The 24280-nt window shown below is 45.8% G+C and overlaps 2 protein-coding genes across 5 annotated transcripts; both read left to right on the top strand.

Annotated features, from left to right (window-relative positions):
* The first annotated feature begins 1906 nt into the window (after window positions 1–1906).
* On the top strand, window positions 1907–17242 carry Ermap (erythroblast membrane associated protein (Scianna blood group)). 3 transcript variants are annotated; one of them, XM_076934307.1, is made up of 13 exons: window positions 1907–2077; window positions 2928–3012; window positions 5149–5238; window positions 5432–5770; window positions 7036–7317; window positions 8932–9048; window positions 9615–9647; window positions 10064–10096; window positions 11746–11766; window positions 12871–12891; window positions 12988–13014; window positions 13098–13124; window positions 14380–17242. In XM_076934307.1, exons 2-13 carry the CDS (start codon window positions 2988–2990, stop codon window positions 15093–15095), a joined length of 1731 nt encoding a protein of 576 aa, XP_076790422.1. In that variant the 5' UTR covers window positions 1907–2077; window positions 2928–2987; the 3' UTR covers window positions 15096–17242. The 3 variants fall into 3 exon arrangements, with proteins under 3 accessions (XP_076790422.1, XP_076790423.1, XP_034359650.1); XM_076934308.1 differs by having other exon boundaries at window positions 1907–2074; XM_034503759.2 differs by lacking the exon at window positions 2928–3012.
* Window positions 17243–18709: 1467 nt separating this feature from the next.
* On the top strand, window positions 18710–23408 carry Znf691 (zinc finger protein 691). 2 transcript variants are annotated; one of them, XM_034501681.2, is made up of 2 exons: window positions 18710–18769; window positions 21942–23408. In XM_034501681.2, the coding sequence occupies exon 2, from the start codon at window positions 21944–21946 to the stop codon at window positions 22793–22795; it is 852 nt and encodes a 283-aa protein (XP_034357572.1). In that variant the 5' UTR covers window positions 18710–18769; window positions 21942–21943; the 3' UTR covers window positions 22796–23408. The 2 variants fall into 2 exon arrangements, with proteins under 2 accessions (XP_034357572.1, XP_076790424.1); XM_076934309.1 differs by lacking the exon at window positions 18710–18769 and adding an exon at window positions 18776–19252.
* The last annotated feature ends 872 nt before the right edge of the window (window positions 23409–24280 follow it).

Below are 24280 nucleotides of genomic sequence, written 5' to 3' on the forward strand. Positions count from 1 at the left end.
TGGGAGAAGGAACAGCAAAATTATCAATGAATCTTGCTTTATTAGTAGGGATTATATTTGTCTTGTTTAAGTTTTCCTGCATTTTGTGAAATTTTTACAGTGGATATTTATATTTCAATAACCAGGAAAAAGTACCAGATCCAAGCACTGGGATGAGTGTCTATAATCGTAGCACCCAGGCGACCCCAAGTGTAAGGCCAGCTTGGCGTACACAAGCAGACTCTGTCTCGAATAAAGTAAGTGTTCTTTAATAGCACCTCAGGGTTTGGGAGGTGTTCAGGAAACCATAGTTATTTAGCTGGAAGTCCAGACCTCTGTCAAGTAACCCCTTAAAGTGAAGCATGTCACCACCACTCAAGAGGCAGATGCAGGAGGGTTATGGGTTTGAAGTCAACCTGGATTATGTAGTGAGATATTGTCTGAAAACAAAATAACTAAACCCCCAGGGGAAGGGGCATAGACAAAGGCTGAGTTACAACTGCCAACAAACAAATAGGAGATGTAAGTGCTAGCATTCTAGGGTGAGTACGTGTCTGATTGTTATATATTCAGGACAACTAGGAGAGAGAGCAGTTGGAGGTTTCCTAACACGAATGATGATGAGATGATGATGTGAGTTGTGTGTATTGTGTGTGTGTGTTTGTGTGTGTGTGTGTGTGGTGTGCTGGAAATGAAACCCAGAGTCTTACCAAGTGAATTAATTAGTACAAGCTACCTCCATACCCAAAGAAAAGTATGAGACAAGTTCCTTAGTGCAAGGATTTTTAGGAGATCTAGGAGAAGAAAAGGGTTTCTTTTGTCTGGGGAACTAGTGGGAAACTTGCAGGAGTCTGCACAGAATCTCAGATAGTAAGCAAAAAGCTGCCGGGGCTCTATAGCTTGCTGACAAGCCTCAGCTACACTGAAAGTGACAGCTTAGCCATCAACAGGGGACACAGTGCAGGCCACCACCGGAATCTGCTAGATTCAAAGCCCAGTGTTGACTGAAAAAGAAAACCCTGGAGGAATTCTGAGTGACCAGTACTTCTTTATAAAAGTGCAAGTGCATACTTGGTATTGCTATAAGTACAGTCAGTATGAAGAAGGCAAGTCAGTTGGGAAGGGTGTAACGCCTGAAGAGGGGCAGGAAGCAAGTTGGCTTGTCTGGAGGTATATATCAAGGTGTAGCTGGAGATAAAACCCATGGCTGATTGGCGGGTGTCTTGAAACCAACCTTCTAATTTTTAAGTCAATTTTTAAAAGCGTACAAAGTGATTGATGGGTTTCATCGTGGCATTTACATATGTACATATCATTAGACTTTGTTCTTTTATATTCCCCTCCCCCAATATCTTCTCACACACTCCCCAACCCCTTCTCACTGTTCTCCCTCCTCCCCAATGCTCCTCCCTGTGCTTTCATACTGCCTGTGTTACTTTACTCTCCCCCTGACTTTTATGGTTTCTTTCTCCTCTTCCATGGTCTCCTTTTGACTTTCATAACCTGTACACTTGCTTACACACACACACACACACACACACACACACACACACACACACCCCTAAATGTAAATCCCACATATAGGAGAAAACTAGTCTTCCTGAGTATGTCTTATTTCCCTCAAAATAATGGTCTCCAGTTTCATTTATGAAGCTTCTAATTTATGCTGGTTGGGAAATACAAGAGAGCAAGCCTTTATTTTAAAAAAAGGAGCAATGGAATCAAATTGCAGCAGTCATGGTTGGTGCCAAGCACTGGGGTAAAAGAGAGTGGGGGGCGGGGGGGGGGAAGCGCCTTCTTTGCCACGGCAGTATACAGGTCCCTTGCTTTTGGGGAGCCTCCTTTCTGTACTCTTACTTTATCAGGGATGGGCAGACAGGGCGTTGCTTGTTTGTTTATAGGGACAGCCAGAGGCCCTCTGTGGCTTTGAGTCTCTGGTCATCAGACTAGAATATGAACTTTTTGCATACCCATCTCTTGAGATCTTCCTGGCATTCTTGTCCAGTGTCAGACTGCCCTACCTGTGGGGAGCCCAGTGTTCCCAGCTAGGAGGCTCCAGCTCTGCAGCTAAAGGACAAAGATTCCCATCCCAAAGGTGGTGAGTTCTCTCCATTCTCCTTTCTTTCCTTAGCCTGTTTAGTTCTTTAAATTTCTCAGGATCCTCAAGTTCAGCAGGGAAATAGTCTTTCTCTTTACAAATATCATCTTAAAGGACAAAATGGGACAATGGTTAGCTGTCACTTAGGATCCTCAAATCCAAGTTACAAGAGTGCTGGGCAGGTTCTGTCTAAGACTCTTACTTAATGTCACAGTAGTTATTCATACTACAGCAGGTGTGCAGTTCGGCCTCACCATCTGCTGGGTCCCTGGCTGGGCGATATCAGCTGATCATTTATAGATGTGTAGAGTCTTCATAAATTGGTCAAGACTGGCAAGAGAATGTCTGTTGGAATATTTTTTCTTTTCTTTTTTTATAATTTGTAAGCTTTAAAAATCAAACTAGTTCAAACTTAAAAGGTGACTGACTGACTGACTGAAGGAAAACACTTCCAACTTGTGTCATGGGGGAAAATGTTTACTATATAAAGATTTATTCAAGCCATTAAGAGACAATAAGTCAAAGGAAAAAATCTAAAAAATAGTATTTCATTATCAAATTGATTAAAACTTTAAAAACTTGATATATGCAAGGCAGTGGGAAAACAAGAACTTTTATATTTATGTTTTTGCCCTTCTCTTAGGACAATTTGGTGTTGAAATTTTAAAACATTCCTATTTTAAAATTAGGAAACTCAAGGCCCAAGAGTTTAAGCAGTTTGCTTTAAGTTACAGTTTAGTTGGAGACTACACTACGATCCTTAGGACTAAGCTTCCTGATTCCAGTTGCCAACCACTGTCATCTGTAGCAATGTTCAACTGTATGGAATTATTTCTACAAATTCTCACAGGTCTGTGTTGGAACACTGAAGCTGCTAAAGGAACATGTGGTGGCATGGGAAACGTGTGTAATGCCACACTCACGAAAGATGTCAGGTATCAAAGCTGCATGATGGCTTTATGGTTTTGTTGTTGTTTTTTATATATAAAGTAAAGTTAATGTATTTTTTTAAGATTTATTTATTTTTATGTATCTGAGTACACTGTAGCTGTCTTCAGACACCCCAGAAGAGTGCATCAGAACCCATTATAGATGGTTCTGAGCCACCATGTGGTTGCTGGGAATCAAACTCAGGACCTCTGGAAGAGCAGTCAGTGCCCTTAACCACTGAGCCATCTCACCAGCCCAGCTTTATGGTTTTTTTTTTTTTTTTTTGGTTTTTCGAGACAGGGTTTCTCTGTGTAGTTCTGGCTGTCCTGGAACTCACTCTGTAGACCAGGCTGGCCTCGAACTCAGAAATCCTCCTGCCTCTGCCTCCCAACCAGCTTTATGTTTTAAAAAAGATTTGTTTGTTTTTATTTTATGGGTATGAGTGTTTGTCTGCATGCATGAATGTGTGCCTAGTGCCTGTGGAGGTCAGAAGAGGGCATCTGATCTCCTGGAACCGGAACTACAGATGTTGGTGAGCTTGCCATGTGGACGCTGGGAACTGAACCCAGGTCCTCTACAAGAGCAGGCAGTAGTCTTGTGAGCTGAGCCATTGCTCCAGCGCTCAGGTTGTTTTCTGGTAACCAAAGTGATGGGAAGGGTGGAAACAGGTGGAGATAATTGGGAGGTGTTCTCCTCCTAGACAGTTTGCATTCTCAACTTCCTCCTCAGTGTGGCAGGACAGAAAATGCTTCCTGCTAGGCAGTTCAGGCAATAGCAAGTGGGTAGGCAGAGCTCCACCAGCGAACTCTGTGGGGTCTCCCACTGCTAAAACACTGTGGTTTGCACCTCTGAGCTATGACTATCTCTTTGAGTTTAGTACACACTTATCAAGCACATGTCTCCAGGCATCTTTGGCCAGTGCTTGGTGCATACTCTCTTCCTGAATCTGTCCACCTGCCTGTGAAGAAGCCCTGCCCCAACAGATTAGTAACATGGCTGCTCAGATATTACACAGCTTTGCTAGTGATGTGGGGCTGGCAAATAGGAAAAGGTAAGACCTGAGCACAGGTCTAGTCAACTAGGCTCAGTGCCTGTTTGAAGGATTGGTTTCTTCATGATAGCACATGATGACGACTTTGCAGCCTTGGTTGATTGTCAACTTGAAAGGCTGGCACAGGGCTGGAGAGATGGCTCAGTGGTTAAGAGCACTGACTGCTCTGTCAGAGGTCTTGAGTTCAATTCCCAGCAACCACATGGTGGCTCACAACCATCTGTAATGGGATCTGATGCTTCTTCTGGCGTGTCTGAAGGCAGCTGCAGTATACTCATATAAATAAGAAAAAATAAATAAGTCTTTTTTTTTTTAAAAAAAAAAAAAAAAAAAAGCTGGCAGGGAGACTGGAGCTGTGGCTCAGCAGTTAAGAGCACTTGCCGCCCTTGCAGGGGGACATTCTCAGTGCACTCAGCAGGCTTTCTCACAACCACCAGCATCTCCAGTTAATGGGAGCCAACACCCTCTTCAGCCTGAGGGCATTTTTATTTATGTATATAATTTATATATGTATAAATATATTTTATAGGTATATAAATAAAATTATGTATAAATAAAATAAATATATATAAATAAAATTATATGGGCTGGAGAGATGGCTCAGTGGTTAAGAGCACTGACTGCTCTTCCAGAGGTCCTGAGTTCAATTCCCAGCTACCACATGGTGGCTCACAACCATCTGTAATAGGATCTGATGCCCTCTTCTGGGGTCTCTGAAGAGAGCAACTATATACTCACCAACATAAAATAAATAAGTCTTAAAAAAAATTATATATATCCCCTCATATGTATTTATATGGCATATATATTTTTATATATGAGGGCATTTATATATATATATATATATATATATATATATATAAAATTTTATTTAAAATTAATTAAAAACTACTTTAAGAAGAAGAGTTTCTGAGGATTTTAGTCATATCGTCACAAGAGGGTAAGTAAGGGTGGTGTCAAAAGAGAGTGGAGTGGTGGAGCTGGGTTTAGAAGCACCTGTCCTTGCTCCTCAGGTGGGCCATGTGTCTCAGCCACAGTTCCTAGATTTCTTAGATCAAATTCATCAGCCATCTTCCCATGTCTGTCCTAGTTCATATGGAGAGACCAAGTCCCTCTGGTTCCTGGCTTGTCGGCTGCCTTTTCACGATAGCCATCTTCCAGTTGCCTGCTCAGGTGTCAGGTAAGAGTTTTGGATCTTTCTCTGCCTGGGAGGTCTGACAGGGATGAGGCATGGCTCTGGGACTTGGTTCTTCTTGGATTCCATTTTCCACTATCCTTCCCAGGATTGCCCTTCCCTAAGAAAACCCCGTTTCTCACTCCTTCCCAAGCGGTCGCTAAAGCATCCTTCTCTCCCTTTGGTCTCTGTCACACAGGGGGTGCTGACAAGGTCTACATAGCCCCTCTTGGGGACACAGCCAAGTTGCCCTGCCCTCTCTTGCTCTGGCCTGGCATGGTGCTCACTGAGATGAGGTGGTATCGGCCCACACACCCACGTGGCACCCAGGCTGTCCACGTGTTCCGGGATAGGCAGGACAGCGATGAAGACCTGATGCCAGAATATAAGGGCAGGACGACACTGATGAGGGATGCTCACAAGGGAAGCTACATCCTGCAAATCAGCAATGTGAGGCTGGAGGACCGAGGGCTGTACCAGTGTCAGGCCTGGGTCGGAAACTCAAGTCGAGAGGACAATGTGACCCTGCAGGTGGCAGGTTAGCACGGGTTGGAGGGGCGGGGTTATTTGTGGCAACTACCTTATCAGCTCGGACTTCTCCAGTCCTGTCCGTTCAACTCAATGAAACCCTGACTTGTGTTTCGTTGTGAGGAGGGGAGGAACTTGGACTTTGGAAAACATTGTCCAAAACAGGACCTTGAATAAATATAGTTGGTGACTTGTAAACTTGGCTTAGACAACAAGGGAAGCTTTCTCTTCTTCACTACCAAGAAACTGATAATCAGGGCTGCAAGGAAAAGTCCTCAAGGCCCAGAATTCCCAGCGGTGACAAGGAATCGCTGCACAGTTCCTTTCTGAGCTCTAAGTATTTGAAGCGCCAAAAGGCAGATACTGTTTCTCAAACTAGCTTCAGCGTTTTTAGAAAAATCAATCCAGCTCAAATCCAATCCAAGTCTCTGCGTTTGCTCCTTGTCAGCTCTGTGCAGTCACCATAGATCATCGGTTTAAAGATTTATTTATTTTTATTTTATGTGTGTGGGTGTTTCACCTGCATGCATGTCTGTATACCTCACGAGTCCCTGGGGCCAACAGACCCCAGAAGAGAGGGTCAGATCTCCTGGGACTGGAATTAAAGACAGATGTGAGTTGCCATGTGGGTGTTGGGAATCAAACTTGGGTTCTCTGCAAGAGCAGGCAGTACACTCTCTCTCTCTCTCTCTCTCTCTCTCTCTCTCTCTCTCTCTCTATTTTTTTTTTTTTTTTTTTTTGAGACAGGGTTTCTCTGTGTAGCCCTGGCTGTCCTAGAACTCACTCTGTAGACCAGGCTGGGATTAAAGGCGTGTGCCACCACCGCCCGGCGAGCAGGCAGTACTCTTAACCCCTGAGCCATCTCTCCAGCCCCTCTGATCAACTTTAGATTGTCATTTGGTTACATGCCCCAGCGGGATGAATTCCTTTAAAACACACAGTAGTTGGTAGACTCTTTGCAGTCATGGAGTCCTTTAGAGGACACGTCGTTTTCAAATGGAGACTGGGGGTCCCAAAACAATTATAATAGTGCGATGCTGGTGTTGTCCTGGGTGGATCTTGAACTTTGTTTGGATTGACTGTTTAATCCCATTGTGGTGGACCGAGCAGCTGTGGGTAAGGGTAAGAAGACAGATGCTATAGTTTTGTTAACAGCTGTGGCTGTCCATTAGAGGAGGCTGGAGGTGTGGAGGACAAGAAATTGGCTAGGACCATGCCCTTGCCAGAGCTCTGCCAGTCAGCTGTTGTCTCAATCAGGCAATCTGTCCTCTTCAGTTTTAGGCTCTGATCCCTACATCCATGTGAAGGCCTTTGATGCTGGGTGGATCGAGCTGGTGTGCCGGTCAGTGGGATGGTACCCAAAGCCGTGGACTGGGTGGAGAGACACTACGGGGAGAGCACTACTCTCCCTTTCGGAGGCCTACTCCCTGGATGAAACTGGACTGTTCCGAACAGCAGTGTCCAGCAGAATCAGGGACAGTGCTCTGGGAAATGTGTCCTGCACTGTCCTTAATGAAGCCCTTGGCCAAGAGAAGACAACAGCCATGGTTATTGGAGGTAATGCTGGGATGCAGATAAGCTTGAGGCTCCTAAGAGGCCTGGAGGAAGCCCCTACCTCAGTGGAGGCTTTATAAGGAATTTTTGGGGGTAGAGAGATGGCTCGGCAGTTGGAGCACCAGGCACACATATGGTACACAGACATACATGCAAACAAAACACCCATACACATAAAATGTAAACTTTTTTTTTCAAAATTTCCATGACTTAAATCATATTATAGCTATAAGAATGTATATTGTAAAAAAAAAAAAAAAGAAAAGAAAAGAAAAGAAAAAAACTTGAAAAAATAAAACACTTTAGAAAGATCAAAACAATGGCATAGACTCTCCTAAATTATAGAGAACTACTGCTAATATTTTGGGGATATGGCTTTCAAGACTTACATGCATGTACCTCTGAGGAGTGTGTGTAGTAAGCACCGGCTGACTTGGGACTTTCTTTGTAGACTGAGTTCCAGGCTGTCCTCGAACTCACAGAGAGCTGCCAGCCTCTGCCTCCCAAGTGCTGGGATTAAAGGTGTGCGCCACCACTGCCCAGCCATATGCTATTTTTCATCTATATCCTTAAATATCTTCATAACTTGATTTTGGGGTGGCATAGAATTTCATTATATGTCTATAGGTTAAAACAAATTAACCAAAGGCTGTGTCTGGAAATCCAGATACCTTGCAATTTCCCCCCTCATGTTATAACTAATAATGTAATGGACATCTTCACACCATTTGGGAGCTGATTCAGAATCACATTCTAAGGAAATGGAATTGCTAGGTTAAAAGGTGTGACACTTTGAAATACCCTTTAAATATGGAGTCATGCGATAAAATGAGTTGGTAGAGCAGCCTCCTGGCCATCTGCCAGCCCTTTCTTTATTCCTTCCTCTATGCCCTTCTTTTCTTACTTCTGATATGCCTCTCCCTAGCTGATAAGAGTTTAAGGTGACTTATTTAAGCCCTTCCTTTTCCCCCAAGTCCCAGGGAATTAGGACTCTTACCATCTCCATTTTACAGATGAGTTAAACCAAGTTGGGAGAGGCTGGGTCTCTTGCCTAGAACCACCCAAAGGTTGATCAAGGGCATCGGGCCAGCTGGAAGTCCCCACCACTTGTCACAGCTCCACCCCTTTCCTCCCCTACTCACTGGGATCACAGCCCTCAGTCGCACACACGGGGCACTCTTCTTTTCCTGCCTGGGCTTTCTGCCTGCTGCTGTGCTCACTGCTGATAGTGGATCAGAGAGGCTGGCCTGGGGCACACTGTTGCGGCTGAGCCTGTGGTTGCATACCAGAAAGAGAAAAAGGATTCACGAGGGACGGTTGGCAATTATTAAGGAGCGCACATTCAGGATTGTGAGGTCCCTGGGAGTATGTGTCCATGGAGTTAGAGGACACGGTCAGCTTGTGGCTGAGAAGCCTTCGTGAAATATGAGCACCCCATTTCTCTTTGTCACTGGGAGCTTGAATTCCCAAGAGAAGCAAAGAGCCTCATCAGTCTCAGCAGGGCTCTTCCTAGAGGCAGTGGAGACCGAGGCCCATGCCTGGGCCGTCTGCCCTTCGAGGCAGGGAGCAGCTCTCAGATGTCTCCCTGAGGGTGGTCATTGGGGGTCTCTGTTTCAGCCCCGGATCTAGGAAGTCTGTCCTCTCCAGCGGTGGCTCTCTCTGTGGTCTTGCCCATCTTGGGGCTCCTCATCCTTCTTGGCATTTGGCTCATCTGCAAACAAAAAAAATCAAAAGGTAACTTTGTGGTGAAGGAGCTGTGGGCACGGGGGTGTGGGGGCGTGGGAGACCGTGACTGCTCTGGAGAAAGACCCACAGGAGTAGATGTGGACATGACGTTTGCTGCAGGTGGGAGACCCGGCCAGTTGAAAATGGGACAGCCATATGCCAGGGACTCACATGGCAGAGGGAGTGGAGTAAGCTGTGGAGAGGCTCTGAGTAGAGATAAGAATTCTCAGCCTTTGAAAAATTAGATCTGAACCAACCCTGGCAGCTTTCTAATTAACTAAGAAATTAGAGCCTTCTAATCAGGAAATCCAATTATATTCATTTGGATAAAACCCTCATTTAAAATGGTCACATTTTTCAGGATCTTAATTGCAAAGGATTTGGAAAGTTACATAACCTAACACTTCTTCCCCCATCTGATGGCGTGAAGACTGTGATCTTTTCAAATGGCCACACATCTATATTGGCAAAAGGGGTCAGTCCTATTCAGACAGCTCAGACCATGCTTGGGCAATGACGTGTGTTAGAAGGGTGCTTCCTCAGCTGAGCTCACCCTCTCCTCTCTCCCCTTTTAGAGAAGCTCCTGTACGAGCAGGTGATGGAGGTGGGTAAGTGTCCTGGGCAGGGGTCAGGGGCATGCTTTTGTTTTGTTGATTTCTGTATCTCCAGTGTCCACAGAACTAAACTTTGTCCCTGAAAGTTTTCTCAACCTCTGTCTGTGTTGATGGAGGAACCCAGTCTTTCTCCTAAAAGAGATGGCAAAGCAGCCGATGGGGACCTCCTGCTCAGAATCGCGCTTTGACGTGTGCTCTTCAGCTACTATGTTGTGAAGAGACCAGAGGAGTAAGACAAGACACGGGAGACAAATTGGGTTTCCATTTTTTGTTGTTCAGAAGAAAGATGAGGCCAGATGAGGTGGAGCTGAAGATGGCAGAGCCGGACAGTTCCAGGGCTGAGAAAACCAGCAGAGACCCTCCACACAAGTGGCCAAGAGTCTCATTTGCTTTCTCTTTTCTTTCTCTAGAAAATCTTCTGGAGGACCACGCCAAAGAAAAAGGTATGTATGGAGCACAAGACAGGGAACAAAGGCAGTATCCTTTCTACTTATCATAAATACTGGCAGTCCTTCCACAGTACAGAATGTAGTTTCCAGTGTCAAGGGGCAATGGAGTTTGTGGCAGTGGTTGAGGAGATGCCAAGACCCAAATGCTGGGTCTGGACCATCATACTCTCCCTTCAACAGTTCTTCTACAATCATTGTAAAAGGAGGTCTGCATATGACTGAAACATACGTGAACAAGGTCACATGGGATGCATGAGAATCTCGGGAATCTACATGACCTTGACATGGAGAGAGGCAATGTGGAAGGACCATAGGCTCTGGGGTCAGCGGGACTTGCCTCAGCTTGCTGGTCTGCCACATCTTGGCCTTGAGTAATTCGGTCCTGTCCAGAGCTCTGGACTCCTCATCTGTAATGTGGGGATAGTAAGTTCTCAGTGTTACAAGAGAAACCTTTCCAAAGATCTGTCACAGGGACTGGGGCCCCTTTTCCTCAATGCCAAGCCATCATCATTAATTGAATGAATGTGTGCTGGGGTCCAGCCAGAGCAAGTGTTAACAGACATGCTTGTGAAGTCTTGCTGAGAAGGTACATCACTGGTTTGACGGCTCATGGTTGAGTAGTGTTAGGATCTGTGTTTCACCCTGTATCTCTCCAACCTGAAGTTGGAGCGTGCAGTGCACACTGCAGTCACACTGGTTGTTCTGCCTAAGAGGAAAAGGGGACAGTGTTGTGTGGTGGCAGGGGACACTGTCTCAGAAATCAGACAGGCTTGAGTTGGACTCCTGTCTCCATAGTCAGTTACTAGCTAGATGGCTTTGAGAAAATTTCTCGTCCTTCTGAGCCTCAGCCCACTCTCTGCAAAGCAGGAATAGTAATTCCATGTGTGTCACTGTTAAGAGGTTCCATGGCATACTCCGTAAGAACAGGACACGGTGAATGGAAGCATGTAGTCATAGAAGTGACAGCCATCAATCCTAAGTGCTGAGAAGCTGTGACATAGCTTCACTGCTCCAAGCCCAAGAACCTACCTTGAGTCTAGCCCTTAGCTTGGTGGAACCTCTCAGATACATAGCTTCAATTCTTTGGCAGGGATGATGCTAGGCAGGGGAACATATGGGCCAGGTGGGCCCTCTAGAGAAACCAGAGCACTCCTGCAAAGTATAGGAAGCAGATAAATATTTCAAACTTCCTCTGATCCTTACTTGTGGCAACAGTTACTTTGGAGAATTGCTCCAGAGAATTAGAAAGACATACAAGGCAGTCAGGGCTGGGCCTGTAGCTAGGTTTACACCTTAGGTACTGTAACCAGGAGGCTACAAATAGGCTTGAGTTAGACACACACACACACACACACACACACACACACACACACACACACGGAAACAGAAGGAGGAACTGAGACCAGATAGATACACGTGGAAAGAGGAATGAAAGTCTGGGGCAGCTGGCCATCAAGAAAGTGGTACAAGCTCCCTTGAACTCCTGAGTCTGACCTTTGGAACCAGGGGTTGGATTGGGCTGGATGCAACCCTATCTCTTACTTTGTGGGGTGATGGTGGAGTGGTAGGCCTTCCGGAGCCACAGAGATAAAGGGGCAGGCTCTGGTTGCTCACTCCTCTCTCTGTCTCTCTCTGGTTTTCAGGAAGACTCCACAAAGCCCTCAGTAAGTTTTGCCGAGTTCTATTGCACCGCCTTCTTTCTGCTGCCATCTGTGTTGCAGGCTGAGTGTCCTTTCTGCTGAAGTCACTGATGACATCTCTGCTGTGGGCTGGGTGACTCAAGTTTCACTATTTGGGGAGGGGAATAGGGTAATTCAAACCACAGGTGGTTTCCTGGCTCTTCACAGCCCCTTTGTGAATGCTCTCTGTTTCTCTTTCCTGTATAACACTTACATAGCCTCTAAATGGGAACTGTTTTACCAAGATGTGTGTCTCTCCAAGCTGAAGCTATCTGGGAGTCTTTTATACCCAGGCCTAGTATTCCCTTAGGGAGAATCTGCAACCGTCGAGTCTCTACTTGAATCTGACACAGCTCTCTGAATTCTCAGTCACTTCATCTTTGAGAACAAATTTTTGACACCTAATAACAACAACAACAATAACAACAACAACAAAAACCCTTCCAGATACAATGGTGCATATCTTTAATCCCAGCACTTGGGAAGCAGTGGCAGGCAAATAAATCTTTGTGAGTTCAAGGCCAGCCTGGTCCATATATTAAGTTCCAGGCCAGCCAGAGTAACATAGGGAGACACTACCTCAAAAACAAAGCAAAACACACACAAAAAACCAAGCAAACCTGAAGACATGTGACATATCTATATATTTTACATAGAGAAAATATACATGCTAACAAGAGCTAATAGGGACTGGGTGATAATTTTAAATAAACATATTTTATTCTATAATATCTTCACACCTTTATTTTGTCACCTACAGGTGTGACATACAGTATTTATTGGGTCTGTAGATAAGATTTACCTCAGAGTTTAAGAGCACTGACTGCTCTTCCAGAGGTCCTGAGTTTAATTCCCAGCAACCACATGGTGGCTTACAACCATCTGTAATGAGATCTGATGCCCTCTTCTGGCATGCAGGCATGCATGCAAGCAGAACACTATATACATACATATATACATACATACATACATACATACATACATACATACATACATACCTGCTCTAGGAATGTGGGTGTGAGGGACTAAAGCATTGGGAGTGGGTAACTGTCCTGGTTCTGATGTGTCCAACTGTTTTTTATTCTTCAGAGAAACTTCGGAGTGAACTGAGTAAGTGGCCTGTGTTTTTATCATGTCCGTACTGTTTTATCTCCTGCCTAGTAAGTACAGAGGCAGATAGCTCACCCCCTGTTTCTTCTTCCCCAGAGTTGAAAAGAGCTGCCGCCAATGCAGGTGAGAGGCTCCCTCCCGGGTTTTGGCCTCTGGTGGCCTCTCATTTCTCCTCAGCTTTAACAACTCCCTTCTTTGCCTTTCAGGCTGGAGAAGAGCCCGGCTGCATTTTGGTAAGTTAATAACGAGTTCTCATTTCACAGTCCATCCTTCTCAAACTCTGCCACTTAGGTTTCATCCCAGTCCATCTGGATGCAGACTGTACATTTATTGTTATTATTGTTGCTATTATTATTACTACTACTGTCACTATGTAGCACAGGTGGATCAAATCTGTGATTTTCCTTAGCTCCCCTCAAAGGATATAATAAGATACATTATATCCTGTGACCCAGGATATAATAAGCCAAGCAAACCCTTTCCTCCCCAAGTTGCTTTGGTCATGGTGTTTTATCACAGCAATAGTGACCTCAACTAACACAGGAGGAAAGGGTATATTTGGCTTACAGCTTACAGTTAATCAGCAGGCAAAGCCAAGCCAGGAGTGTGGAGGCAGGAACTAAAACAGAGACCACGGGGGATGAATTCTGCTCACTGGCATACTCCCTATGGATTCTTCAGCCTGCTTTCTTATACAGTCGGAAACATCTGCCTAGGAATGACACCACCCACAGTGGGCTGAGCGCCATCACATCCACCATTAGTCAAGAAAAGGAATCCAATAGCAAGTTAAGCTGATAGAGGCATTTTCTTAACTGAGTTTCCCACTTCCCAGAGTGCTCTAGCTCAGTGGTCCTCAACCTTCCTAATGCTGCGTCCCTTTAATACAGTTCCTCATGTGGTGGTGACCCCCAGCCATAAAATTATTTTCATTGCTACTTTATAACTGTAATTTTGCTATTGTTACTAATTGTAATGTAAATATATGATATGCAGGATATGGGATATGGGACTCCCCAAGAAGTCATGACCCACGGGTTGTTATCTGCTCTAGCTTGTAATAAGGTTGACAAAAAAACCTAACCAACCCAATGTCTAACATCCAAGTCTAGATCTTTTTGTGTGTTTTGGCTTTTTGAGACAGAGTCTAATGCAGTGGTGCTGGCTGGTTTCGAACTCTCTATGTAGCCAAGGGTGACCTTGTGCTACTGATACTCCAGACTCTACTCCCAAGCACTGAAGTGAGTTGCCCTGCCTGTTTAATGTAGTAGTGATGAAGGTGGGGCCTAGGACTTCATGCGCACCAGGCAAGCTCTCTGGCTGTAAGCTAGAAGTCTAGTTCACACATGGAGGAGGTCGGGAGAAAGCCGTAAACTAAAACAGATAAATGATAGGTTGCGGACATCCAGACTATTTTTCCTTCCAAATCTACTGGAAGAGTCCTTAAAACATAAATCTCTCTTATCACCCCCCTCTAACTCTCTGCAGTGGCGGTTACCCTGGACCCGGACACGGCACATCCCAAACTCATCCTGTCTGAGGATCGGAGATGTGTGAGGCTCGGAGACAGGAAACGGCCTGTTCCTGACAACCCAGAGAGGTTTGACTTTGTTGTCAGCGTCCTGGGCTCCGAGTACTTCACAACTGGCTGTCACTACTGGGAAGTGTACGTGGGTGAGAAGACCAAATGGATTCTTGGAGTGTGTAGTGAGTCTGTAAGCAGGAAAGGGAAGGTCACGGCCTCGCCTGCCAATGGCCACTGGCTTGTGCGACAGAGTCGCGGGAATGAGTATGAAGCTCTCACGTCCCCGCAGACCTCCTTCCGCCTCAAACAGTCCCCAAAGTGCGTGGGGATTTTCTTGGACTATGAAGCCGGCATCATCTCCTTTTACAATGTGACTGATAAGTCCCACATCTTCACTTTCACCCATAGTTTCTCGAGCCCACTTCGTCCTTTCTTTGAACCTTGTCTTCATGATGAGGGGAAAAACACGGCGCCTCTAATCATTTGTACCGAGCTCCAAAAATCAGAGGAAGTGATTGTCCCCAAACAAGAAGGAAAAGACCGTGCTAATGGAGATGTGTCCCTGAAGGTGAATCCGTCCTTACTGTCCCCTCAGGGTTCTGAGCTTTTTCTGCTTAATGATACCTGGCCCTCTAACCTTGGCCCTGCCCTTAAGGGGCTCAAGGTTCCCTCTTTGTAGGGCTCTGCCCTGTGCTCCACTCTCATGAGCATCCAGCTCGGCACCCTGGACTCAGGCTCCTGGCCCAGCACCTGTTTCTCCAGTACCTCATCTCCTTGACCCCAATCCAGATCCTTCTGTGGTTTCTGTTCCGCTTTTCTCCCAGGGTTCAGCACTGAACTCTGCCTTTTTTCTAGAGACTAGACACTTCCATTGCCCTGGTAGATGACATTTTGAAATAAACAAAACACACTCCACCGAGGTTTAGGACGAGACCTTGGATGTAAAGTAGGAGGACTCTGCTCAGGTCAGGGGAAAGGGCGGTCTCTCTCTCTCTCTCTCTCTCTCTCTCTCTCTCTCTCTCTCTCTCTCTCTCTCTCTCTCTCTCTCTCTGAGGGAACCTTGGCACCAACTTCTCTTTGTCAGCCTGCTCAGTGGGTTTTCAATTGTGAGGTTATAGCCCCTAGATCCTAACGTTTTCCACCAGAGACTGTTCCCTTTTCCCCCAGTCAGGCCTCCAACTCTCCATGCTAGCTTTTTACAAGTATATATCTTGGGACTCGTGCATCCTTTCTTCTTTGTTCAGGGTTAGAGACAGAGAGTAAACACTCCATGATTTTCTGTTTTCTTCATGCTGTTTGCAGCAGAGTTTGGAGACACCCAGAGCTGTTTCCAACAGCCAATTTGAAATGGAGACATCCAGAATGCACAAGTTTTCAAAAATTAAGTCACCTACATCATGACCAGGGATCATAATCCCAAGAAACCTCAACACGGGCTGATAGGCACAGCTGTAACCAAAGCAATCCAGCTGTGCAGCTCTGAGCAAATGAGTCACTCTGCAGTCTGTGGCTATGGCCCTTCTGAAAGCTTCCTGACATTCAGAGAGGCCTAGTGAGAAAAAGTGGAAGTTTGTACCACTCATGTATACCCACAAGACTATTAGACTTGACAACAGCCTCCAGGTCAGAGAATATTCATCTCAAGAAAGTTGGTCTTGTTTCAAATAAGACATCTTACTGCCAGGGATGGTAGTGCAATATGTAATCCCAGGTGGGTTACTGTAAAATAGATCTCTGTAAATTATAGATCAGACTGGTCTACATAGTAAGTTCTAGGACAGCCAGGGCTATGTGGAGAAACCCTGTCTCAATGCCACCCCCAAAATGAGATAAGATATCATATTTGAAAGATTATAAGGTGAGACAATAAAATAATAAATTCAGGACTGGGAAGATGGTTCATCGATTAAGAGCTCATTCTGCTCTTGCAGAGGACCTGGGTTTGTTTTCTAGCACCCATATTGGGCAATTTACAACCACTTGTAACTCCAGATCCAGAGGATGAGACTTCCTCTTCTAGCCTTCAGGGGCATCTACAACTCACTGCACATACCTACACATCCACACACACTTTTCAAGTTAAATACTTAAATAAGAAATCCAAGTTTTGGATATGGATTAGTCAAAGAAGGCAAGGCACTTTCAAGTCACACCCACATATGTGATCTGGCCTGTTTGTGGAGTTCTTAATTACCAATTTGCAGATGGGAAGGCAGCTGGACCCCACAGGAACTAGATCTGCTACAGGCTCTTTCCAATAGAGTCTGTATTAGTGTTTCCTAGAGAAATAGAACCAAGTGTGTGTGTGTGTTCCATGCAGATGTAGTAAGACATGGGGACAAAGTAAATATGAGACTGAAGTTGGCAGGTCAAAGTCCTAGAAAGAGCCAATGTTTTAGTTGTAGTCTAAGTCAGGGAAAGAACTGATATCCATCTAAAGCCCATCAGGCAGCAAGACTCTTCTGAGATCTTCCACTGATTGGATGACTCCCACTGGAATTAAGGAGGGTAACTGCTTTACTCAGGCTGCTGATTAAATGCTAATCTTGTCCAAGCTCCCCTCACAGAGACATCAAATGTAACATCTGACCAAGTGTCTGGAACCCTTGTGACAGGTCAACATGATATGTAAAATTTGCCGTTACAGTGCCCAAAAGGAATATTTTGTTTGTCTTTGTACTGTTATTAAATATGCCCTTGAGTATTTATTGCTTGGTTTGCTGTCTTCATTATGAAAGAAGTTATGGAGAAAACATTACGGGCTTGGTTTCTGAATAGCTCAGCTGCCATTCAAGCAAACTTTAGACATCATTCTTAATAAACCCAGTTTTACTACTGAGTCTGGCTTCTGATGTTTTATTTTTATCAATTTATAAACTAATAGTGAGCCGGGCAGTGGTGGCGCACGCCTTTAATCCCAGCACTTGGGAGGCAGAGGCAGGCAGATTTCTGAGTTCGAGACCAGCCTGGTCTACAGAGTGAGTTCCAGAACAGCCAAGGCTATACAGAGAAACCCTGTCTCAAAAAACCAAAATAAATAAATAAATAGAGAGATAGATAGATAAATAAATAAATAAATAAATAAATAAACTAATAGTGTGTAATAGATACACTTCACACACATCTTCAGCTCCAAACATAATTGCTTGAATAGCCAATCCTAAAACTAACTCACACTGGTCTCACCTATTGAGAGAACTTACCAATAGAGAATAGAGCTATTTGTAGAGGCAGAAAATGTATATCTGTTTGTCTGTCTGAGTATCTATCTGTCTATCCACTCAATCCTTAAATCCTTACAATAATTGTGCCAGGGATTTTATAAGGAAGAGAGCTGGGATTATAAAACTTGTCCCTCTCTTCTCTCTCTCTCTCTCTCTCTCTCTCTCTCTCTCTCTCTCTCTCTCTCTCTCTCTCTCTCTCAGTGTGTGTGTGTGTGTGTGTGTGTGTGTGTGTGTGTAGTAGTGTGCAGGTGCTCAAGGAGCCCAGAAGACGTCATTGGATTCCTTGGATCTGGAGTTACAGGTGGTCATAAACCACCTGACGTGGGTGCTGGGAATCCAGGTCCCCTGAAAGAGATAGAAGTGCTCTCAACCACTAAGCCTGCTACAAAGACAACCACTGAAAGACCGTGCAAACAGGAAAGTTTGTAGTTAGCTTGCACATCAACTCATCTTTATCCTCCTTATCTTGCAAGCTCCTAATCTTTAATGTTCTTCAAAATAAAATATGGGAAAACACCAACCGATAAACTAAACAAAAACTATCTCTGGACACTTTACTGATCTATTATATCTAGATTGATGAGAGACTGTTGGGTTAACAGGATCACGTAGGACACAGAAAAAGCCACTGGCCGACCTGGCTGGAGGTCAGTCTTTGGAAGAGGACACTTAAGAGTCTCGGACAAAGAGATCAAATTACTTATCTTTAAACTTCTTTCCAGGTACATTTTCTTTTAATTTTAAACTGTAAACTTCAAATGAAGTTTAAGATTTGAATGAATGAAGTTTAAGAAGTTGAGGGCCACAACTCCAAAAGACAAACAGAAATAAAACCTGATGACCTTAGAAGTGAAGACAGCGTCTCAGCTGAGTTCTAAAGTGGGCAAATGTTTTCATCGAAGCGAACCTTAGGACTACAACTCCCAGCATGCCGCGCCCTATACCTATGTTTATTGGCCGTCCCGCCTAGGTCTTGTGCAGTGTGACAGTTAGGCTAGCCAATAGAGAGGAAGAATGTTCACAGGATCCAATCCCGACGGTGAGAAGGCCAGTCCTCTCTGAGTTCCGGCTCCGGCTTCTTCCCCGCCCACCGAGGCGGCGCTGTCCCTGACCGAGCTGCTGGAGTGAGGTGGGTCGGGGCTATGTTGAGGTGACGTGGGGGTTATGGGGAAGGCGGACGCGAGACGCCGGGCGCTTCGAGCTTGGCCCCTTCGCTCTCGCGAAGGCCTTGAAAGCTGCTGTTTTGCGAGTCCCAAAGGCCGCCGGGTACCGTGTGTCCCTCCGCTGCGATCCTGTCCCGGTCCTCGGATGGCCCAGCCTTACTACCTTCCTTCCCTCACTGTTGGCCTTGGACCACTCCATGCAACTCCTACACCATGTCTTTAGGATCGCCCCTTGTACTCTTCCAGCTCCAGCCCCAAGCCATGGAAATGGACATCTCTGAACCCAACTCCTGTCCTTCAGCTTTCCCAGCCGACTCCTCCAGCTTTACCCTCCTTCCCCACGTAACTAGGCTCTTTGGACAGTGCTGCAGTCTTTGTCCCCTCTCCCTGACCACCTCAGATCCTCTGGCTTGTTTGATGTTCCGTCTCTGATCTGCTATGTAGCTCCCGTGAGTGTTTCCTTCGTTTTCCACACCCTGTCCCTGGTCCTTCCAAGTTACTCCCAGTGCCCTTGAATTGTACCCAGATCTAGAACTTTAATCTTTCAGACCACAACTTGGTCTCTTCCCTCTAATCCAGGTTTTGTCCTTCATCATCTGTGATGGCCAAACCTCATCTTCTTGCCTTGTTCTTAGAACTCGTCCCTCCTCTGCACTCTTGCTCGAGACTCTGCTGCTGAGCTCCGAGGAAGAAACCCCAATATGCCCTAGGTCTCTTCTCCCTCAGATCTTTATAATGCAGTGTGACTTTGAATTTTTTTCTGCATTGCTTTTTCAGTCAGAAATGGACTCCCTGTCCCTGTTAGCCTTGGTCTTGCTCATCTGTCCATTTTGCAAGTCATAGTTCAAATACCACCTCTTCCGTGAAGCTCCTTCCCTGCCCTCTTCAGAGAAATGTCTTTGTGTGTCCTAACTGCTGTGGCACCTTTTCTCATCTTTTGTGTTTTTCTCCCTCCAGTACTAGTGGAATGGTTAAACACCTCGGCTTTGGAGGGTTGAGCATGGGCTTCAGTTTTGCCACTTACTGTGTGCTCTTAGGCAAATGACTTGATTTCTCTGAGTTTCAGTTTCATCATTTCTAAAGTGTGAAAAATGCGTAGTTGAGCTAGGTGTAGTGGCACATGCCTTTAATCCCAGCACTGGGAAGACAGAGGTGCTGTTAAAATGAATCAAGATGATGCATGCAGACTGCTCAGCCCTAGGTCGAGTGCTCTGTGGGACCTTTAAAAAAAATGTTAACTTTTACTGAGCACTGTGTAATGTGCCGTGTGCAGCGATGGCCAGGAAGAATGGGTCCATACTGTCTGTTCCCTGGAACTTCACCTTCTAGATTGTGTTCAGGCTTGGTCACTAGTGTCTTTACCTACTGACTCATTTTTTTCAGCTCAGTTTTAAAAGTGTATTATATGTATGTGTGTGTACCTGAGTATATGTATGTGTGTGTACCACATGTGTGCAGGTGCCTGTGGAGAGCAGAATAGGACATTAGATCCCCAGAAGCTGGAGCTACAGGCAATTGTGAGCTACCTGATGTGGGTACTAGGAACTGACTCTGGTTTCTCTGCAAAAGCAATAAGTGCTCTTAACCACTGAGCCAGCTCTCCAGCCCCCAACTCAGTCTGTCTTAAAATTTATTTGCTTGTTTGTTTGTTTTAGTGTTTGAGACAGAGTCTCATTATGTAGCTTTGTCTGTTCCAGAACTCACTATGTAGGGATTGAGCAGTCCTTGAACACACAGAGATCTGCCTGCTTCTGCCTTCCAAGTGCTGGAATTAGAGGCCTGTGCCACCATGCCTGGCAGTCTTTCTATGCTTATATTTACCTAGCATTCAGCCCTGGAGAGACATTTGGAGAATTATATGGTCTTAGCAGTTTTAAAAGAGAATATACAGTTGGGCATGCATGGTGGCACATGCTTCTAAATCCAGCACTTAGGAGACAGAGACAAGTGGATCTCTGTCAGTTCAAGGCCAGCCTGGTCTACATAGAGAGTTCCAGGACAACCACAGTTACATAGAGAAACCCTATTTAAAAATAATTAGTGGAGGCTACATTGCTTCTTGTATATAGATCCTAAAGTCCTAGGCAGAGTCAACAGGGGCAGAGATGAAAGTTCTCATCCATCTCACCTCTCATCCAGAAATCAATGAGTGCCCAGCCTTGTGCTACAGAAAGCTGCTACAATGACCCAGTCCCTTAAGTTGATTATAAATAACTATTGAGAACAGATGTGTGAAAAAGTAAGTATGCAAAGAAGCACAGCACTCTGTTATAAAGGAGAAGGTGGGCACAACTCAGGAGATCGCTGAGGGATCTTAGCAGGGCATGAGGTTAGACAGAAGAAAGCAAGACAAGCATTCTGGATATACTTCTGGCTTTCTGTACATTTCCATTCAGTTCACTTTGTAGGGCGGGGCATGTGTATTTTTTGTGGCTGTATCAGATATGGATGTGTATGTGGTCTACATGGCTGATGTCAGTATGTTGGTTGTATGTGTGACATGAATGCATATGTGGTGGAAATAGCTGACGTCAGTGTGTTTGGTCCTGCGTGTGGTGTGGTAGAATGTCACTAAATGTGACCATAGCTGTGTGTTATTTAAGAGTGCAGCTGTGTGTGTGTGAACCTGTGTGAAGCTGGCACTGATTCACAATGGCAGACAGAGCTCAGGCCCTGCAGTAGGACTTGTTCACCTGTTGGAAGATTATGGAAAGGTCTAGAGAGGAATGGGTTGGCAGAGCATAAGGCTATTCACGCTGGGCCTTGTAAGTAACTACTTCTGGGTATTTATGTTCATCTCAGAGTCAGTGAGTAGATGGCTACTTAACAGGAAGAAGGTGAATTCATCTCTAGAGGAAGTGCCTTTACTTACACATAAACTATAGTCCAGATTGGCATTGTTTATGGCATTAAGAAGAGTGACAATCAGATTGCACAGGGTACATCTGTTAGTGGTGGGTAGCCTTAGCTCTCTGTGAAAGTTTGTCATTTGAAAGTTAAGGAGTAAATAAAGTTATTTGACATTATTCCTGGGGGGAGGTGTACACAGCTTCAACCAGAAAGCAAGATTCTGTGGGGTCTCATGGCCAGACACAAGGAATAAAGGTGTTGAATGTTGTGTTCATTCTCCGGGTTCAGAGATGGGCAGCGAGAAGGAGGAGAGTCCCGAAGCACACCTGCCTGAGGAAGGGGAAGGGGCTAAGCCTTGGAGAGTGGACAGCTCAAAGGATTCTCAGATCGCCTCTAGGGAGGAACATGGGCAGGAGAGCCTGTCGGAGGGGCTCCACAAAAAGCATCCACAAAAGCCATGGCGGAAAGTCACTGCCCAAGCTAGAGGCCCCGGGGATCCCATGACCTTTTCAAGCCCAGAGACAGATGCGAAGCCTTTTATATGTGGTCAGTGTGGCAAAACCTTCAACAATACCTCCAACCTGAGGACGCACCAGCGGATCCACACTGGTGAGAAGCCGTACAAGTGCTCCGAGTGTGGCAAGAGCTTCTCCCGGAGCTCCAACCGCATCCGGCACGAGCGCATCCACCTGGAAGAGAAGCACTACCAATGTGCCAAGTGTCAGGAGAGCTTTCGGCGGCGCTCCGACCTCACCACGCACCAGCAAGATCACCTCGGCCAGCGGCCATACCGCTGTGACATTTGTGGCAAGAGCTTCAGTCAGAGCGCCACGCTGGCTGTACACCACCGAACCCACCTAGAGCCAGCCCCTTACATCTGTTGTGAGTGTGGGAAGAGCTTCAGCAACAGCTCCAGCTTTGGGGTGCACCACCGTACCCACACGGGTGAGAGGCCTTACGAGTGCACTGAATGCGGGCGGACTTTCAGTGACATCTCCAACTTTGGTGCACACCAGAGAACGCACAGAGGGGAGAAGCCATACAGGTGCACCCTGTGTGGAAAACACTTCTCCCGGAGCTCAAACCTCATCCGACACCAGAAAACACACTTGGGCGAGCAGGAGGAGAAGGATTCTAGCTAAAGGGGAGCCCTGCTTAGAGAGTGAGGGAGAGCATAGAGCCTACCTGCATGGAGGAAGAGGCCTTTAGCATCTGCTGTGGCCTCCAGGACCACAAACCCTTCACTTGTGGAACAGCTTCTTCTAAAGCTCAGGAAATCCTAAGAAGGGACTGAGTGAAAATCCTGCCTCTTCCCAGCAGTTTTTTGCCTTGGAAAATCAGAGTGCTCACTCTTCATTTCCTCAGGGGCGGGGGTGGGGGGAATGGGGTAGGCTGAAGACATGCTCCTGTCACTGGGGCATCAGTACCCTGGCTTTGGGGGTAGTGCCTGAGATGGTGTCATTGTCTACAGGTCCTCCCAAGTTGTCTAACTTCACACACACTACAGTGGCCTGTGAGTTCCTACCTGCTGTGCCTCATCCCATGTCAGCCTCTAGAGCCTTAGGCTGGGAGGTGTGGCCCTCCTGTTGAAGGGCCTCTCCAGTCCAAGGAGAGGCTTGTGATCCTCCAGTAAGAATGAAAAGGAAGCCTCAGGGATCCACAATCCAGGGACACTCCAGTGCTTGTTACCTGGTTTTCTCATCCCAACTTGTGTCTGTCTCCTTAGTGATCAACAGTAAAACACTTCATTGAAAAGGACCTGTGTACTTATTTGGGAATGTGGGGTGCAGGGGAGATTGTCCCGGGGCAGCCATTCTGCAAAGATGTTGAGTTGTATTCTGAAACAAGTGATGGCTCCTCTGAAATGTGAAGGACAGCAGGGCCAAGCCTCTGGAGCCTTTGAAGAGGATCGAGAGGGAAATAGTCACTTGAACATCCTCTATAGGCTGTTAGTTGTACAAGCCATTCTTTATCTCTTTTGGTTGCCACAGAAACCCTCAAGGGCAGAAGATGAAACAGTTGAAAGGAAGGTCACACACAGTGGGTGTGTGGTAGGCCTGTGTAGACCTGGATTCTTCAGCTCAGCCTTATGGTTTTTTGCATATCCTTTGTTGGCCTCTGAAGGAGGCTGGCCTAGAGGTAGGTACTAGTGTGGCCTCTTGATACAGCCTTGACCTCTTCACTCTTGAAAGTCACATCACGGCCGGGCAGTGGTGGTGCACCCTTTAATCCCAGCACTTGTGAGACAGAGGCAGGGGGATTTCAGAGTTCAGAGTCAGCCTGGTCTTCAGAGTGAGTCCCAGGACAGCCAAGGCTACACAGAGAAACCCTGTCTCAAAAAACAAACAAACAAACAAACAAAAGGAAGTCACATATGATAAGAACCTTTCAAACTTCAGACTATTAATTGAGCACTTTTGTGGCTAAGGGAAATGACAGTGACAGGGAGTAGGGAATTGGGAATGAGGTGATATAAAAATTCTTAAAACCAGATGATAGTATTTCATTAGTAGCAGTAGATTCGTCCCTAGGGCTCGGACAGTAAGGTTTCCTGCCCTCATTTAGGCCTGGTTTCCCAGGTCAGTTTCTCACTTGGAAGTTTAGTGTTCACCCAACTATCCTTTACC

The sequence above is a fragment of the Arvicanthis niloticus genome, chromosome 5 (genome assembly GCF_011762505.2).
Source record: "Arvicanthis niloticus isolate mArvNil1 chromosome 5, mArvNil1.pat.X, whole genome shotgun sequence".
NCBI lineage: Eukaryota > Metazoa > Chordata > Mammalia > Rodentia > Muridae > Arvicanthis > Arvicanthis niloticus.